This window comes from Hyla sarda, chromosome 3 (assembly GCF_029499605.1).
Source record: "Hyla sarda isolate aHylSar1 chromosome 3, aHylSar1.hap1, whole genome shotgun sequence".
Classification (NCBI taxonomy): Eukaryota; Metazoa; Chordata; class Amphibia; order Anura; family Hylidae; genus Hyla; species Hyla sarda.
The window spans coordinates 73,325,096-73,344,369 of record NC_079191.1 but is presented as its reverse complement, the minus strand read 5'-3'; the positions used below and the strand labels follow the sequence as shown (position 1 = coordinate 73,344,369).

At 46.9% G+C, this 19,274-nt stretch overlaps 1 protein-coding gene across 1 annotated transcript in view; it reads right to left on the bottom strand.

Annotated features, from left to right (window-relative positions):
* Positions 1–19,274, bottom strand: part of MFSD2B (MFSD2 lysolipid transporter B, sphingolipid) — a 99,787-nt gene that overhangs the window by 9,922 nt on the left and 70,591 nt on the right. Inside the window, exons 6-7 of the mRNA XM_056564332.1 lie at positions 15,590–15,777; positions 13,114–13,204 (exon numbers count right to left, since the gene is read on the bottom strand). Of these exons, the coding sequence (XP_056420307.1) occupies positions 13,114–13,204; positions 15,590–15,777 (279 nt within the window). The remainder of the gene's footprint in view (positions 1–13,113; positions 13,205–15,589; positions 15,778–19,274) is intronic.

Sequence of the window (19,274 nt, the reverse complement as noted above, 5' to 3'; positions counted from 1 at the left end):
AGTACAGAATGGGACCCCACAACCATGTCTTCAGTACATGCTCAGTAAAGCATGGGACCCGACCACCAAGTTCTCAGTACATTCTCACTCAGGGATTGAACCCCACCACCATGTCCTCAGTACATTCTCACTCAGGGATGGGACCCCACCACAATGTCCTCAGTACATTCTCACTACGGGATGGGACCCCACCACCATGTCCTCAGTACATTCTCACTCCGGGATGGGACCCCACCACCATGTCCTCAGTACATTCTCACTCAGGGATGGGACCCCACCACCATGTCCTCAGTACATTCTCGCTCTGGGATGGGACCCCACCACCATGTCCTCAGTACATTCTCACTCAGGGATGGGACCCCACCACCATGTCCTCAGTACATTCTTAGTTAGGGATTGGACCTCACCACCATATCCTCAGTACATTCTGAGTCAGAGATGAGACCCCACCACCAAGTTCTCAGTACATTCTCAGTACAGAATGGGACCCCACCACCATGTCTTCAGTACATTCTCATTCAGGGATGGGACCCACTACCAAGTTCTCAGTCCATTCTCAGTCAGGGATAGAACCCCACCACCATGTCATCCATACATTCTCACTCAGAGAAATAACCCTACCACCATGTCCTCAGTACATTCTCACTCCGGGATGGGACCCCACCACCATGTCCTCAGTACATTCTTAGTTAGGGATTGGACCCCACCAGCATATCCTCAGTACATTCTGAGTCAGAGATGAGACCCCACCACCAAGTTCTCAGTACATTCTCAGTACAGAATGGGACCCCACCACCATGTCTTCAGTACATTCTCATTCAGGGATGGGACCCCACCACCATGTCCTCAGTACATTCTTAGTTAGGGATTGGACCCCACCACCAAGTCTTCAGTACATTCTCACTCAGGGATGGGACCCCACCACAATGTCCTCAGTACATTCTCACTCAGGGATGGGACCCCGCCACCATGTGCTCAGTACATTCTTACTCAGGGATGGGACCCCACGACCACGTCCTCAGTACATTCTCACTCAGGAATGGGACCCCACCACCATGTCCTCAGTACATTTTTAATTAGGGATTGGACCCCACCACCATATCCTCAGTACATTCTGAGTCAGAGATGAGACCCCACCACCATGTCCTCAGTACATTCTCACTCAGGGATAGGACCCCACCACAATGTATTCAGTAGATTGTCACTCCGGGATGGGACCCCACCACCATATCCTCAGTACATTCTCAGTACAGAATGGGACCCCACCACCTTGTCTTCAGTACATTCTCATTCAGGGATGGGACCCCGCCACCATGTCCTCAGAACATTTTCAGTACAGAATGGGACCCCCCAACCATGTCTTCAGTACATTCTCAGTACAGCATGGGACCCCACCACCAAGTTCTCAGTACATTCTCACTCAGGGATGGGACTCCACCACAAAGTTCTCAGTACATTCTCAGTCAGGGATAGAACCCCACCACCATGTCGTCCGTACAGTCTCACTCAGGGAAATAACCCTACCACCATATCCTCAGTACATTCTGAGTCAGAGATGAGACCCCACCACCAAGTTCTCAGTACAGAATGGGACCCCACCACCATGTCTTCAGTACATTCTCATTCAGGGATGGGACCCCACCACCATGTCCTCAGTACATTCTTAGTTAGGGATTGGACCCCACCACCAAGTCTTCAGTACATTCTCACTCAGGGATGGGATCCCGCCACCATATCCTCAGTACATTCTTACTCAGGGATGGGACCCCACCACCATGTCCTCAGTACATTCTCACTCAGGAATGGGACCCCACCACCATGTCCTCAGTACATTCTTAATTAGGGATTGGACCCCACCACCATATCCTCAGTACATTCTGAGTAAGAGATGAGATCCCACCACCATCTCCTCAGTACATTCTCACTCAGGGATAGGACCCCACCACAATGTATTCAGTACATTGTCACTCCGGGATGGGACCCCACCACCATATCCTCAGTACATTCTGAGTCAGAGATGAGACCCCACCACCAAGTTCACAGTACATTCTCAGTACAGAATGGGACCCCACCACCATGTCTTCAGTACATTATCATTCAGTGATGGGACCCCTCCACCATGTCCTCAGAACATTTTCAGTACAGAATGGGACCCCCCAACCATGTCTTCAGTACATTCTCAGTACAGCATGGGACCCCACCACCAAGTTCTCAGTACATTCTCACTCAGGGATTGAACCCCACCACCATGTCCTCAGTACATTCTCACTCAGGGATGGGACTCCACCACAATGTCCTCAGTACATTCTCACTCTGGGATGGGACCCCACCACCATGTCTTTAATACATTCTGAATCAGAGATGAGACCCCACCACAAAGTTCTCAGAACACTCTCAGTCAGAGATGGGACCCCACCACCATGTCTTCAGTACATTCTCATTCAGGGATGGGACCCACTACCAAGTTCTCAGTACATTCTCAGTCAGGGATAGAACCCCACCACCATGTCGTCCGTACAGTCTCACTCAGGGAAATAACCCTACCACCATGTCCTCAGTACATTCTTAGTTAGGGATTGGACCCCACCACCATATCCTCAGTACATTCTGAGTCAGAGATGAGATCCCACCACCATGTCCTCAGTACATTCTCACTCAGGGATAGGACCCCACCACAATGTATTCAGTACATTGTCACTCCGGGATGGGACCCCACCACCATATCCTCAGTACATTCTGAGTCAGAGATGAGACCCCACCACCAAGTTCACAGTACATTCTCAGTACAGAATGGGACCCCACCACCATGTCTTCAGTACATTCTCATTCAGGGATGGGACCCCCAACCACCATGTCCTCAGAACATTTTCAGTACAGAATGGGACCCCACAACCATGTCTTCAGTACATTCTCAGTACAGCATGGGACCCCACCACCAAGTTCTCAGTACATTCTCACTCAGGGATTGAACCCCACCACCATGTCCTCAGTACATTCTCACTCAGGGATGGGACTCCACCACAATGTCCTCAGTACATTCTCACTCTGGGATGGGACCCCACCACCATGTCTTCAGTACATTCTGAATCAGAGATGAGACCCCACCACAAAGTTCTCAGAACACTCTCAGTCAGAGATGGGACCCCACCACCATGTCTTCAGTACATTCTCATTCAGGGATGGGACCCACTACCAAGTTCTCAGTACATTCTCAGTCAGGGATAGAACCCCACCACCATGTCGTCCGTACAGTCTCACTCAGGGAAATAACCCTACCACCATGTCCTCAGTACATTCTTAGTTAGGGATTGGACCCCACCACCATATCCTCAGTACATTCTGAGTCAGAGATGAGATCCCACCACCATGTCCTCAGTACATTCTCACTCAGGGATAGGACCCCACCACAATGTATTCAGTACATTGTCACTCCGGGATGGGACCCCACCACCATATCCTCAGTACATTCTGAGTCAGAGATGAGACCCCACCACCAAGTTCACAGTACATTCTCAGTACAGAATGGGACCCCACCACCATGTCTTCAGTACATTCTCATTCAGGGATGGGACCCCCAACCACCATGTCCTCAGAACATTTTCAGTACAGAATGGGACCCCACAACCATGTCTTCAGTACATTCTCAGTACAGCATGGGACCCCACCACCAAGTTCTCAGTACATTCTCACTCAGGGATTGAACCCCACCACCATGTCCTCAGTACATTCTCACTCAGGGATGGGACTCCACCACAATGTCCTCAGTACATTCTCACTCTGGGATGGGACCCCACCACCATGTCTTCAGTACATTCTGAATCAGAGATGAGACCCCACCACAAAGTTCTCAGAACACTCTCAGTCAGAGATGGGACCCCACCACCATGTCTTCAGTACATTCTCATTCAGGGATGGGACCCACTACCAAGTTCTCAGTACATTCTCAGTCAGGGATAGAACCCCACCACCATGTCGTCCGTACAGTCTCACTCAGGGAAATAACCCTACCACCATGTCCTCAGTACATTCTTAGTTAGGGATTGGACCCCACCACCATATCCTCAGTACATTCTGAGTCAGAGATGAGATCCCACCACCATGTCCTCAGTACATTCTCACTCAGGGATAGGACCCCACCACAATGTATTCAGTACATTGTCACTCCGGGATGGGACCCCACCACCATATCCTCAGTACATTCTGAGTCAGAGATGAGACCCCACCACCAAGTTCACAGTACATTCTCAGTACAGAATGGGACCCCACCACCATGTCTTCAGTACATTCTCATTCAGGGATGGGACCCCCAACCACCATGTCCTCAGAACATTTTCAGTACAGAATGGGACCCCACAACCATGTCTTCAGTACATTCTCAGTACAGCATGGGACCCCACCACCAAGTTCTCAGTACATTCTCACTCAGGGATTGAACCCCACCACCATGTCCTCAGTACATTCTCACTCAGGGATGGGACTCCACCACAATGTCCTCAGTACATTCTCACTCTGGGATGGGACCCCACCACCATGTCTTCAGTACATTCTGAATCAGAGATGAGACCCCACCACAAAGTTCTCAGAACACTCTCAGTCAGAGATGGGACCCCACCACCATGTCTTCAGTACATTCTCATTCAGGGATGGGACCCACTACCAAGTTCTCAGTACATTCTCAGTCAGGGATAGAACCCCACCACCATGTCGTCCGTACAGTCTCACTCAGGGAAATAACCCTACCACCATGTCCTCAGTACATTCTTAGTTAGGGATTGGACCCCACCACCATATCCTCAGTACATTCTGAGTCAGAGATGAGATCCCACCACCATGTCCTCAGTACATTCTCACTCAGGGATAGGACCCCACCACAATGTATTCAGTACATTGTCACTCCGGGATGGGACCCCACCACCATATCCTCAGTACATTCTGAGTCAGAGATGAGACCCCACCACCAAGTTCACAGTACATTCTCAGTACAGAATGGGACCCCACCACCATGTCTTCAGTACATTCTCATTCAGGGATGGGACCCCCAACCACCATGTCCTCAGAACATTTTCAGTACAGAATGGGACCCCACAACCATGTCTTCAGTACATTCTCAGTACAGCATGGGACCCCACCACCAAGTTCTCAGTACATTCTCACTCAGGGATTGAACCCCACCACCATGTCCTCAGTACATTCTCACTCAGGGATGGGACTCCACCACAATGTCCTCAGTACATTCTCACTCTGGGATGGGACCCCACCACCATGTCTTCAGTACATTCTCACTCAGGGATAGGACCCCACCACAATGTATTCAGTACATTGTCACTCCGGGATGGGACCCCACCACCATATCCTCAGTACATTCTGAGTCAGAGATGAGACCCCACCACCAAGTTCACAGTACATTCTCAGTACAGAATGGGACCCCACCACCATGTCTTCAGTACATTCTCATTCAGGGATGGGACCCCCAACCACCATGTCCTCAGAACATTTTCAGTACAGAATGGGACCCCACAACCATGTCTTCAGTACATTCTCAGTACAGCATGGGACCCCACCACCAAGTTCTCAGTACATTCTCACTCAGGGATTGAACCCCACCACCATGTCCTCAGTACATTCTCACTCAGGGATGGGACTCCACCACAATGTCCTCAGTACATTCTCACTCTGGGATGGGACCCCACCACCATGTCTTCAGTACATTCTGAATCAGAGATGAGACCCCACCACAAAGTTCTCAGAACACTCTCAGTCAGAGATGGGACCCCACCACCATGTCTTCAGTACATTCTCATTCAGGGATGGGACCCACTACCAAGTTCTCAGTACATTCTCAGTCAGGGATAGAACCCCACCACCATGTCGTCCGTACAGTCTCACTCAGGGAAATAACCCTACCACCATGTCCTCAGTACATTCTTAGTTAGGGATTGGACCCCACCACCATATCCTCAGTACATTCTGAGTCAGAGATGAGATCCCACCACCATGTCCTCAGTACATTCTCACTCAGGGATAGGACCCCACCACAATGTATTCAGTACATTGTCACTCCGGGATGGGACCCCACCACCATATCCTCAGTACATTCTGAGTCAGAGATGAGACCCCACCACCAAGTTCACAGTACATTCTCAGTACAGAATGGGACCCCACCACCATGTCTTCAGTACATTCTCATTCAGGGATGGGACCCCCAACCACCATGTCCTCAGAACATTTTCAGTACAGAATGGGACCCCACAACCATGTCTTCAGTACATTCTCAGTACAGCATGGGACCCCACCACCAAGTTCTCAGTACATTCTCACTCAGGGATTGAACCCCACCACCATGTCCTCAGTACATTCTCACTCAGGGATGGGACTCCACCACAATGTCCTCAGTACATTCTCACTCTGGGATGGGACCCCACCACCATGTCTTCAGTACATTCTGAATCAGAGATGAGACCCCACCACAAAGTTCTCAGAACACTCTCAGTCAGAGATGGGACCCCACCACCATGTCTTCAGTACATTCTCATTCAGGGATGGGACCCACTACCAAGTTCTCAGTACATTCTCAGTCAGGGATAGAACCCCACCACCATGTCGTCCGTACAGTCTCACTCAGGGAAATAACCCTACCACCATGTCCTCAGTACATTCTTAGTTAGGGATTGGACCCCACCACCATATCCTCAGTACATTCTGAGTCAGAGATGAGATCCCACCACCATGTCCTCAGTACATTCTCACTCAGGGATAGGACCCCACCACAATGTATTCAGTACATTGTCACTCCGGGATGGGACCCCACCACCATATCCTCAGTACATTCTGAGTCAGAGATGAGACCCCACCACCAAGTTCACAGTACATTCTCAGTACAGAATGGGACCCCACCACCATGTCTTCAGTACATTCTCATTCAGGGATGGGACCCCCAACCACCATGTCCTCAGAACATTTTCAGTACAGAATGGGACCCCACAACCATGTCTTCAGTACATTCTCAGTACAGCATGGGACCCCACCACCAAGTTCTCAGTACATTCTCACTCAGGGATTGAACCCCACCACCATGTCCTCAGTACATTCTCACTCAGGGATGGGACTCCACCACAATGTCCTCAGTACATTCTCACTCTGGGATGGGACCCCACCACCATGTCTTCAGTACATTCTGAATCAGAGATGAGACCCCACCACAAAGTTCTCAGAACACTCTCAGTCAGAGATGGGACCCCACCACCATGTCTTCAGTACATTCTCATTCAGGGATGGGACCCACTACCAAGTTCTCAGTACATTCTCAGTCAGGGATAGAACCCCACCACCATGTCGTCCGTACAGTCTCACTCAGGGAAATAACCCTACCACCATGTCCTCAGTACATTCTTAGTTAGGGATTGGACCCCACCACCATATCCTCAGTACATTCTGAGTCAGAGATGAGATCCCACCACCATGTCCTCAGTACATTCTCACTCAGGGATAGGACCCCACCACAATGTATTCAGTACATTGTCACTCCGGGATGGGACCCCACCACCATATCCTCAGTACATTCTGAGTCAGAGATGAGACCCCACCACCAAGTTCACAGTACATTCTCAGTACAGAATGGGACCCCACCACCATGTCTTCAGTACATTCTCATTCAGGGATGGGACCCCCAACCACCATGTCCTCAGAACATTTTCAGTACAGAATGGGACCCCCCAACCATGTCTTCAGTACATTCTCAGTACAGCATGGGACCCCACCACCAAGTTCTCAGTACATTCTCACTCAGGGATTGAACCCCACCACCATGTCCTCAGTACATTCTCACTCAGGGATGGGACTCCACCACAATGTCCTCAGTACATTCTCACTCTGGGATGGGACCCCACCACCATGTCTTCAGTACATTCTGAATCAGAGATGAGACCCCACCACAAAGTTCTCAGAACACTCTCAGTCAGAGATGGGACCCCACCACCATGTCTTCAGTACATTCTCATTCAGGGATGGGACCCACTACCAAGTTCTCAGTACATTCTCAGTCAGGGATAGAACCCCACCACCATGTCGTCCGTACAGTCTCACTCAGGGAAATAACCCTACCACCATGTCCTCAGTACATTCTTAGTTAGGGATTGGACCCCACCACCATATCCTCAGTACATTCTGAGTCAGAGATGAGATCCCACCACCATGTCCTCAGTACATTCTCACTCAGGGATAGGACCCCACCACAATGTATTCAGTACATTGTCACTCCGGGATGGGACCCCACCACCATATCCTCAGTACATTCTGAGTCAGAGATGAGACCCCACCACCAAGTTCACAGTACATTCTCAGTACAGAATGGGACCCCACCACCATGTCTTCAGTACATTCTCATTCAGGGATGGGACCCCCAACCACCATGTCCTCAGAACATTTTCAGTACAGAATGGGACCCCACCACCATGTCTTCAGTACATTCTCATTCAGGGATGGGACCCACTACCAAGTTCTCAGTACATTCTCAGTCAGGGATAGAACCCCACCACCATGTCGTCCGTACAGTCTCACTCAGGGAAATAACCCTACCACCATGTCCTCAGTACATTCTTAGTTAGGGATTGGACCCCACCACCATATCCTCAGTACATTCTGAGTCAGAGATGAGATCCCACCACCATGTCCTCAGTACATTCTCACTCAGGGATAGGACCCCACCACAATGTATTCAGTACATTGTCACTCCGGGATGGGACCCCACCACCATATCCTCAGTACATTCTGAGTCAGAGATGAGACCCAACCACCAAGTTCACAGTACATTCTCAGTACAGAATGGGACCCCACCACCATGTCTTCAGTACATTCTCATTCAGGGATGGGACCCCCAACCACCATGTCCTCAGAACATTTTCAGTACAGAATGGGACCCCACAACCATGTCTTCAGTACATTCTCAGTACAGCATGGGACCCCACCACCAAGTTCTCAGTATATTCTCACTCAGGGATTGAACCCCACCACCATGTCCTCAGTACATTCTCACTCAGGGATGGGACCCCACCACAATGTCCTCAGTACATTCTCACTCCGGGATGGGACCCCACCACCATGTCCTCAGTACATTCTGAGTCAGAGATGAGACCCCACCACAAAGTTCTCAGAACACTCTCAGTCAGAGATGGGACCCCACCACCATGTCTTCAGTACATTCTCATTCAGGGATGGGACCCACTACCAAGTTCTCAGTAAATTCTCAGTCAGGGATTGGACCTCACCACCATATCCTCAGTACATTCTGAGTCAGAGATGAGACCCCACCACCAAGTTCTCAGTACATTTTCAGCACAGAATGGGACCCAACCACCATGTCCTCAGTACATTCTTAGTTAGGGATTGGACCCCACCACCAAGTCTCCAGTACATTCTCACTCAGGGATGGGACCCCACCACAATGTCCTCAGTACATTCTCACTCAGGGATGGGACCCCGCCACCATGTCCTCAGTACATTCTTACTCAGGGATGGGACCCCACCACCATGTCCTCAGTACATTCTCACTCAGGAATGGGACCCCACCACCATGTCCTCAGTACATTCTTAATTAGGGATTGGACCCCACCACCATATCCTCAGTACATTCTGAGTTAGAGATGAGACCCCACCACCATGTCCTCAGTACATTCTCACTCAGGGATAGGACCCCACCACCATATCCTCAGAACATTTTCAGTACAGCATGGGACCCCACCACCAAGTTCTCAGTACATTCTCAGTCAGGGATTGAACCCCACCACCATGTCCTCAGTACATTCTCACTCAGAGATATGACCCCACCACCATGTCCTAAGTAAATTCTCTGTCAGGGATTGGACCCCACCCCCATGTCCTCAGTACATTCTCAGTCAGGGATTGGACCCCACCACCTGGTCCACAGTACATTCTCAGTCAGGGATGGGACCCCACCACCATGTCCTCAGTACATTCTTAGTTAGGGATTGGACCCCACCACCAAGTCTTCAGTACATTCTCACTCAGGGATGGGACCCCACCACAATGTCCTCAGTACATTCTCACTCAGGGATGGGACCCCGCCACCATGTGCTCAGTACATTCTTACTCAGGGATGGGACCCCACCACCATGTCCTCAGTACATTCTTAATTAGGGATTGGACCCCACCACCATATCCTCAGTACATTCTGAGTCAGAGATGAGACCCCACCACCATGTCCTCAGTACATTCTCACTCAGGGATAGGACCCCACCACAATGTATTCAGTACATTGTCACTCCGGGATGGGACCCCACCACCATATCCTCAGTACATTCTCAGTGCAGAATGGGACCCCCCAACCATGTCTTCAGTACATTCTCAGTACAGCATGGGACCCCACCACCAAGTTCTCAGTACATTCTCACTCAGGGTTTGAACCCCACCACCATGTCCTCAGTACATTCTAACTCAGGGATGGGACTCCACCACAATGTCCTCAGTACATTCTCACTCTGGGATGGGACCCCACCACCATGTCTTAAGTACATTCTGAATCAGAGATGAGACCCCACCACAAAGTTCTCAGAACACTCTCAGTCAGAGATGGGACCCCACCACCATGTCTTCAGTACATTCTCATTCAGGGATGGGACCCACTACCAAGTTCTCAGTACATTCTCAGTCAGGGATAGTACTCCACCACCATGTCGTCAGTACAGTCTCACTCAGGGAAATAACCCTACCACCATATCCTCAGTACATTCTGAGTCAGAGATGAGACCCCACCACCAAGTTCTCAGTACAGAATGGGACCCCACCACCATGTCTTCAGTACATTCTCATTCAGGGAAGGGACCCCACCACCATGTCCTCAGTACATTCTTAGTTAGGGATTGGACCCCACCACCAAGTCTTCAGTACATTCTCACTCAGGGATGGGACCCCGCCACCATATCCTCAGTACATTCTTACTCAGGGATGGGACCCCACCACCATGTCCTCAGTACATTCTCACTCAGGGATGGGACCCCGCCACCATGTCCTGAGTACATTCTTACTCAGGGATGGGACCCCACCACCATGTCCTCAGTACATTATCACTCAGGAATGGGACCCCACCACCATGTCCTCAGTACATTCTTAATTAGGGATGGGACCCCACCACCAAGTCTTCAGTACATTCTCACTCAGGGATTGGACCCCACCACCAAGTCTCCAGTACATTCTCACTCAGGGATGGGATCCCACCACAATGTCCTCAGTACATTCTCACTCAGGGATGGGACCCCGCCACCATGTCCTCAGTACATTCTTACTCAGGGATGGGACCCCACCACCATGTCCTCAGTACATTCTCACTCAGGAATGGGACCCCACCACCATGTCCTCAGTACATTCTTAATTAGGGATTGGACCCCACCACCATATCCTCAGTACATTCTGAGTCAGAGATGAGACCCCACCACCATGTCCTCAGTACATTCTCACTCAGGGATAGGACCCCACCACCATGTCCTCAGAACATTTTCAGTACAGAATGGGATCCCACCACCATGTCTTCAGTACATTCTCAGTACAGCATGGGACCCCACCACCAAGTTCTCAGTACATTCTCAGTCAGGGATTGAACCCCACCACCATGTCCTCAGTACATTCTCACTCAGGGATATGACCCCACCACCATGTCCTAAGTAAATTCTCTGTCAGGGATTGGACCCCACCCCCATGTCCTCAGTACATTCTCAGTCAGGGATTGGACCCCACCACCTGGTCCACAGTACATTCTCAGTCAGGCATTGGACCCCACCACCATGTCCTCAGTACATTCTCAGTCAGGGATGAGACCCCACCACCATGTCCTCAGTACATTCTCAGTCAGGGATTGGACCCCACCACCATGTCCTCAGTACATTCTCAGTCAGGGATGAGACCCCACCACCATGTCCTCAGTACATTCTCAGTCAGGGATTGGACCCCACCACCATGTCCTCAGTCAGGGATTGGACCCCACCACCATGTCCTCAGTACATTCTCAGTCAGGGATTGGACCCCACCACCATGTCCTCAGTACATTCTCAGTCAGAGATGGGACCCCACCACCATGTCTTCAGTACATTCTCATTCAGGGTTGGGACCCACTACCAAGTTCTCAGTACATTCTCAGTCAGGGATGGAACCCCACCACCATGTCTTCCGTACATTCTCACTATGGGATATGACCCCACCACCATGTCCTCAGTACATTCTTAGTTAGGGATTGGACCCCACCACCATATCCTTAGTACATTCTGAGTCAGAGATGAGACCCCACCACCAAGTTCTCAGTACATTCTCAGTACAGAATGGGACCCCACCACCATGTCCTCACTACATTCTTAGTTAGGGATTGGACCCCACCACCAAGTCTTCAGTACATTCTCACTCAGGGATGGGACCCCACCAGCATGTCCTCAGTACATTCTCACTCAGGGATGGGACCCCACCACCATGTCCTCAGTACATTCTCACTCAGGGATGGGACCCCACCACCATGTCCTCAGTACATTCTCACTCAGGAATGGGACCCCACCACCATGTCCTCAGTACATTCTTAATTAGGGATTGGACCCCACCACCATATCCTTAGTACATTCTGAGTCAGAGATGAGACCCCACCACCAAGTTCTCAGTACATTCTCAGTACAGAATGGGACCCCACCACCATGTCCTCACTACATTCTTAGTTAGGGATTGGACCCCACCACCAAGTCTTCAGTACATTCTCACTCAGGGATGGGACCCCACCACCATGTCCTCAGTACATTCTCACTCAGGAATGGGACCCCACCACCATGTCCTCAGTACATTCTTAATTAGGGATTGGACTCCACCACCATATCCTCAGTACATTCTCACTCAGGGATAGGACCCCACCACCATATCCTCATTATATTCTTTGTGCCTTAAACAATGCTACCCCTGTCCATGGAAGTCGTGCCTATTATTGTAGCTCACTTCCATTCAAGAGAACAGAGCTCAGCTACAATACCACATACAACCTGTATACAGATGTATAAGAAGAAAGCAGCTATGTTTTTCAAATCCCTTATAATTCAGCCAATAAGTAAATGAAATTATTAGTTAAGGTCTCACCATTTTTCTCTTTAACTCCCAGAAATAGGACAGCCGTGCAGAGCACATATATACAGCCAATCACCCCGGCAGATATCATGTAGACGTTCCTCTAGACATAAAGAATACATAACTTAAAACTATTCACTACAACAGATGGAAGCATTGGTCACCTGATCCCATCATATAAGATAAATGATGAAAGGTTCTGAGCATATGCACTGACAGAGCACACGGACAGTGATTGGTGAGACAATGCCTTTGCGTGTCATTGCTACATACTTTGTTAATGAACAAATCTTTATGCTACAGTGGGGATCAAAAGTTTGGGCACCCCAGGTAAAAATTTGTATTAATGTGCATAAAGAAGCCAAGGAAAGATGGAAAAATCTCCAAAAGGCATCAAATTACAGATTAGACATTCTTATAATATGTCAACAAAAGTTAGATTTTATTTCCATCACCAAAATGGCGTCTGCAAAAGCTTGGGCAGCCTGCAGAATTTATAGCATGCACTGCTCCCTTTGCAAAGCTGAGACCTGCCAGTGTCATGGCTTGTTCTCAATCATCATCTGGGAAGACCAGGTGATGTCAATCTCCAAGGTTTTAAATGCCCAGACTCATCTGACCTTTCCCCAACAATCAGCACCATGGGTTCTTCTAAGCAGTTGTCTAGAAATCTGAAACTGAAAATAGTTGACGCTCACAAAGCTGGAGAAGGCGATAAGAAGATAGCTTTTCAGATGTCAATATCCTCTGTTTGGAATGTAATTAAGAAATGGCAGTCATCAGGAACAGTGGAAGTTAAAGCAAGATCTGGAAGACCAAGAAAAATATCAGACAGAACAGCTTGCAGGATTGTGAGAAAAACTATTCAAAACCCACGTTTGACTCAGACACTGGAGTTGTGGTACACTATTCCAACTTTATATACTTGTACAAATATGGTCTTCATGGAAAAGTCATCAGAAGAAAACCTCTTCTGCATCCTCACCACAAAAATCAGCATTTGAACTTTGCAAACGAACATATAGACAAGCCTGATACATTTTGGAAACAAGTTCTGTGGACCGATGAGGTTAAAATTGAACTTTTTGGACGGAATGAGCAAAGGTACGTTTGGAGAAGAAAGGGAACAGAATTTAATGAAAAGAACCTCTGTCCAACTGTTAAGCATGGGGGTGGATCAATCATGCTTTGGGGTCGTATTGCAGCCAGTGGCACAGGGAACATCTCACTAGAAGGAAAAATGGATTCAATAACATTTCAGCAAATTGTGGATGCTAACTTGATGCCATCTATGAAAAAGCTGAAGTTAAAGAGAGGATGGCTTCTACAAATGCATAATGATCCTAAACACACCTCGAAACCCACAGGGGATTACATCATGAGGCGTAAACTGAAGGTTTTTCCATGGCCTTCACAATCTCCTGATAATTGAAAATCTATGGCTAGACCTTAAAAGAGCAGACAGACAGCCCAGAAATCTCAAAGAACTGGAAGACTTTTGTAAGGAAGAATGGGCAAAGATACAAGAATTGAAAGACTCTCGGCTGGCTACAAAAAGCGTTTACAAGCTGAGATACTTGCCAAAGGGGGCAGTACAAGATATTAACTCTGCAGGGTGCCCAAACTTTTGCAGATGCCATTTTTTTGTTTTCTGTTAATTTGAAAGTGTAAATGATGGAAATAAAATCTAACTTTTGTTGACATATTATAAGAATGTCTAATCAGTAATTTGATGCCTTTTGGAGATTTTTCCATCTTTCCTTGGCTTCTTTATGCACATTAATACAAATTTTTACCTGGGGTGCCCAAACTTTTGATCCCCACTGTAGTTTTCTATAATGCTGTCTGGGCATGCTGGGAGTTGTAGTTTTGCAACAGCTGGAGTCACCCTGCTTGAGGAAAAATGCTCTTGTATCCAGGCAGTTAGTCTTGACCATTTAATACATTTGGCGGAGTCACAAAAAAAAAAAGAAAAAAAAAAAAAGAACTTAAAAAATTAAATAAATTACACACATCTTAGTAAATGCCCCCATATCCAGGGTACAAGATGTGTGTGATTTAGTTAATTTTTTAGTTCTTTTTATTTGCGTGTTTCTTTGCGTGACAAATTTATTAAATGGTCGCAGGGCATTTGATAAATTTTGTGGAGGATACACATTTTCTAAAATTTCACTCTTCACATATACCAAAAAGCTATGCTAGGTCTGGGCTGGTGTGGAATTACGACTTTTTGGTGGGTTTTGCGACTTTTTAGCGAAAGTCGCCGTTGATAAATTAATTACCACTGCACAGGACTAAACCTTAACAGCTGGTCTGTACGCTCTTTTAAAAAAAAAAGTGTATAACGAAAAGGTGCAAACAATAGCCTTAGGTGCAGCGCTGCGCCTAAATAGAGACAAATTTACACACAAAAACAGCTCTAAAGACAATGATAAATGCCCCCAAGTATCCTCTGTGTATACTATCAATATATTCTTCCCATACTTACGGCATGCAGCTTATAATCTGCTGATCCTGGAGCTAAAATGGTACTGTTCATTGGGGAGTATGTGGCATTCATCGAAATGTTCATGGTCCCATTATTCACATAACAGTCATGAGAAGTGTGCGCGCTCGCTACTATCTGCCCTTGTAAAGCAGCTCCAATAAGAGTCCCAAACACTTCCATGGTCATTCCTAAAAAAATTACATCTGCTTGTGTTAGGAATCAATGGGCACATGCGTTTTTTAACATCTATTCAGTTCAGGTGCTATATATGGAGGCCAATTCTGGCAAACATTAAGTATAGAAGCACTGTCTGGGAGATAGTATGTGTGGTGGCACTGTGTATTGTGGTGTGGTCTGTCAGGCATTATCAAGGGTAGCATGCCACAAGTTTTTCCTGGTCCACCCCACACTGATTGCAGGTTTGGATGCCACCTCTGATCAACATTAAAAAAAAGTTTCTTACCAGGGCTCCTTAGATACAGGCGGTGCAATGATGATGTAATTGGGTCACCTTGATCATAAATTGTTCTACAGGAGATAAAAAGCTGGTGCTAGCCTCCAAGTTCCACATGGTGACAAGAAGACACAGAGACTATGGTTCTTTTCTTCTAGGTTATTTAGTGTGAGTGTCCATTTATGGAAGGGTCAAATTGAATCTGTTCAGGGAGGCACCTGTGAGACGCTATCATGTTTTGGAGGCACTTGTGCAGCACTATCATTTTCTAGAGGCACTTGAGTGGTACCAAAATAGTTTTGAGGGGACTATGTGTTGCTCCATTATTTTATGAGGGAAGAAAGTCTAGTGGGAAACAGTGTTGGGCATTATATTCAGGGGACAGTGTGTGTCATCTTTATTTTCAGTGGGGCAAAGAGTGTGGGTGCATCCTGAAATGGAAGACTGGCGTAACAACAAATCCAATGGTATGGAAGAGACTTTCAAAAATTGGGACATCAATCAGGGCGCAGGACTCAACAATGTTAAATAAGATACAGAACTTTATTGAGAGGATGCAACGCTAGTAATGGAGAGCATTTCTGGCTGGAAACGCTCTCCATTACTAGCGTTGCATCCTCTCAATAAAGGTCTGCATCTTATTTAACATCGTTAAGTCCTGCGCCCTGATTGATGTCTCTTCCATCCCATTGGATTTACTGTTATATCCAGGGGGCACAGTGCAAGGAGCCATTACATATGGGGAACATTCAGGAGATGTGCTGCAGAATTGAGGAACCGTAGACATTAGCGGCATACCTTTAAATGATGAACCATGGCCGGATGAAATTTTTATGGTGGTCGGAGCAAAATGGAGAAGAAAAGAAGACCAAGTTCAATCAGAAAAGACACTTTTTAGACAGTGGGAACCAGTAGTAATATCAAGAAAAGGGTGTGGTTTAATAAAAAAAAAATGGGGTGACCAATATGTGGCATTGTAGATGTATATATATATATATATATATATATATATATATATAGCCAGGTCCATACAAAGGTTTGGAATCAATAGTGCTGGCTGACTTATTCTTTTGTCTTTATTGTACATACGGTGGAGTGGCTACCTCCATGTTGGCTCTTGCAACCCACCCACCTCTATCAGGTGTATATAAGGTGTCTAGGATGTTTCAGATCCTGCAATGCCTGCTGAACTGACTACACAAAGGCATATTCATAGTGTAGGGTCCGTCCCAAATGAGGTCACCTTATCGCGGTGGGACGGTCCAAGCTATTTGGCTGCCAAATGGCAAGTTTATATTTCCATTTATTACACCATAGCTGTATAGCTTTCCATGTTGTATCTATATACTCATGTTTTATCTATATCTTTGTGCTAGCAGTGTGCTGCTGTATTCTTCTGTTGCTGTATATTTAGCCCAGCAGCCTGCACCTGTAAGCCAGGTCAATACAATAGTTTGGAATCAATAGTGCTGGCTGACTTATTCTTTTGTCTGTATTGTACATACAGTGGAGTGGCTACCTCCATGTTGGCTCTTGCACCCCACCCACCTCCATCAGGTGTATATAAAGTGTCTAGGATGTTTCAGATCCTGCAATGCCTGCTGAAATGACTACACAGAGGCATATTCATAGTGTAGGGTCCATCCTAAATGAGGTCACCTTATCGCGGTGGGACGGTCCAAGCTATTTGGCCGCCAAATTGCAAGCTAAGTACCTCACTACTTTATATTTCCATTTATTACACCATAGCTGTATAGCTTTCCATGTTGTATCTATATACTCATGTTTTATCTATATCTTTGTGCTAGCAGTGTGCTGCTGTATTCTTCTGTTGCTATATATATATATATATATATATATATATATATAGGGAAACAGATTGAAACAGGACTCTTAAGTGAGGGCAAGTCTGTGGGTGCAGGCGAACTCAGGGACCCTGGTCTTGGGTCCAAAATTTTCAAAGGCAAAAAAAAACATAAGACAACGTTTCTTTGGTCTCACACCACCTTTCTCAAATCAGACTTAAGAAAGGTGGTGTGAGACCACAGAAACGTTGTCTTATGTTTTAGCTGGAATTAAACACATTCTTCATTTTTGAATACTCTGGTGTGCTGCAGCTGCCCTTTTTTGTCTATATATTATATATATATATATATATATAGATATGCAAAATCATAAAATGTTGCAGTATCTTGTAATACCTTTTTTATTGGACTAACAGAATTTTATAGAGACAAGCTTCCGGGATTCCTCCCTTTATCAAGTCAAAAGCAAATCTAAGCTCACAAGCAGAAGACACAGGTTACATCTCACAAATATGCAGGGGTTAAGACAATAGATGTGGAGAATTCACACTAAGATAGGCCATAAATTGCCCAGCTATAGAAACAAAGACTAAATAGATAAGGATGAGAAAAAGGGGGAGGGAGGAGCAGGGGAGAGACTGGTAATTAAGTAGGATTTAGTGAGATGCAAAAGAGAATCCAGTACAGCACAGGTTATAAGATGTTTTGATAATGCGATAAGAAGCTCAAATCCACATTGAGTACCATGTTTTTGGAAATAAAATAAAAAAGTATTTTAGCTTAAAATGTCTCTCTCTCTCTTGTGTGTTTTTGAAATTCCCTCTCAGTAGTTTGATTGTAAGGTCATGTATGGAGGGGCCTGTTTGGGTAAAATGGTGTTCAACTGGGGTGCAGTAGTCATTTTCTTTATGGCGGTTAATGGAATGTCTGTGTAGATTCGTCCTTTCGTTGAGTTTCCGGCTGGTTTCACCAATGTAGCATCCCATGTCACACTTGGTGCATTGTATCATGTAGACCACATTTGTGGATGTGCTGGAGTATAGTCCCCTAATGTTATATGTCTTGTTGTTGTGGGTGGCTTCCATCTTGGTGCAGATATGTTGGAAGAGTTTACAGCGAGGTTTGGTGCAGGGTTTGGTCCCATTGTCTGTGTCTGTTCTTTCTGTAGGTAATTTTCGGCTGACCAGCTTTTGTTTTAAATTGTGTGGTTGTCCGAATGCAAAGATGGGAGGTTCAAGGAAGATTTTTTTAGCACCTCGTCTTCTGCCAATATCGGCTGCAGGTCCTTCATAATTTTGCGTATTTCTTCAAGGGCTGGATTGTATGTGGCTACCAGTGGTACGCGTGGTGATGGTTGTATCTCTCTGTATTGTAGCACGTGTTCCCGTGGTTTTTGTACTTTCCAATTGATTATCCATGGTTTGTA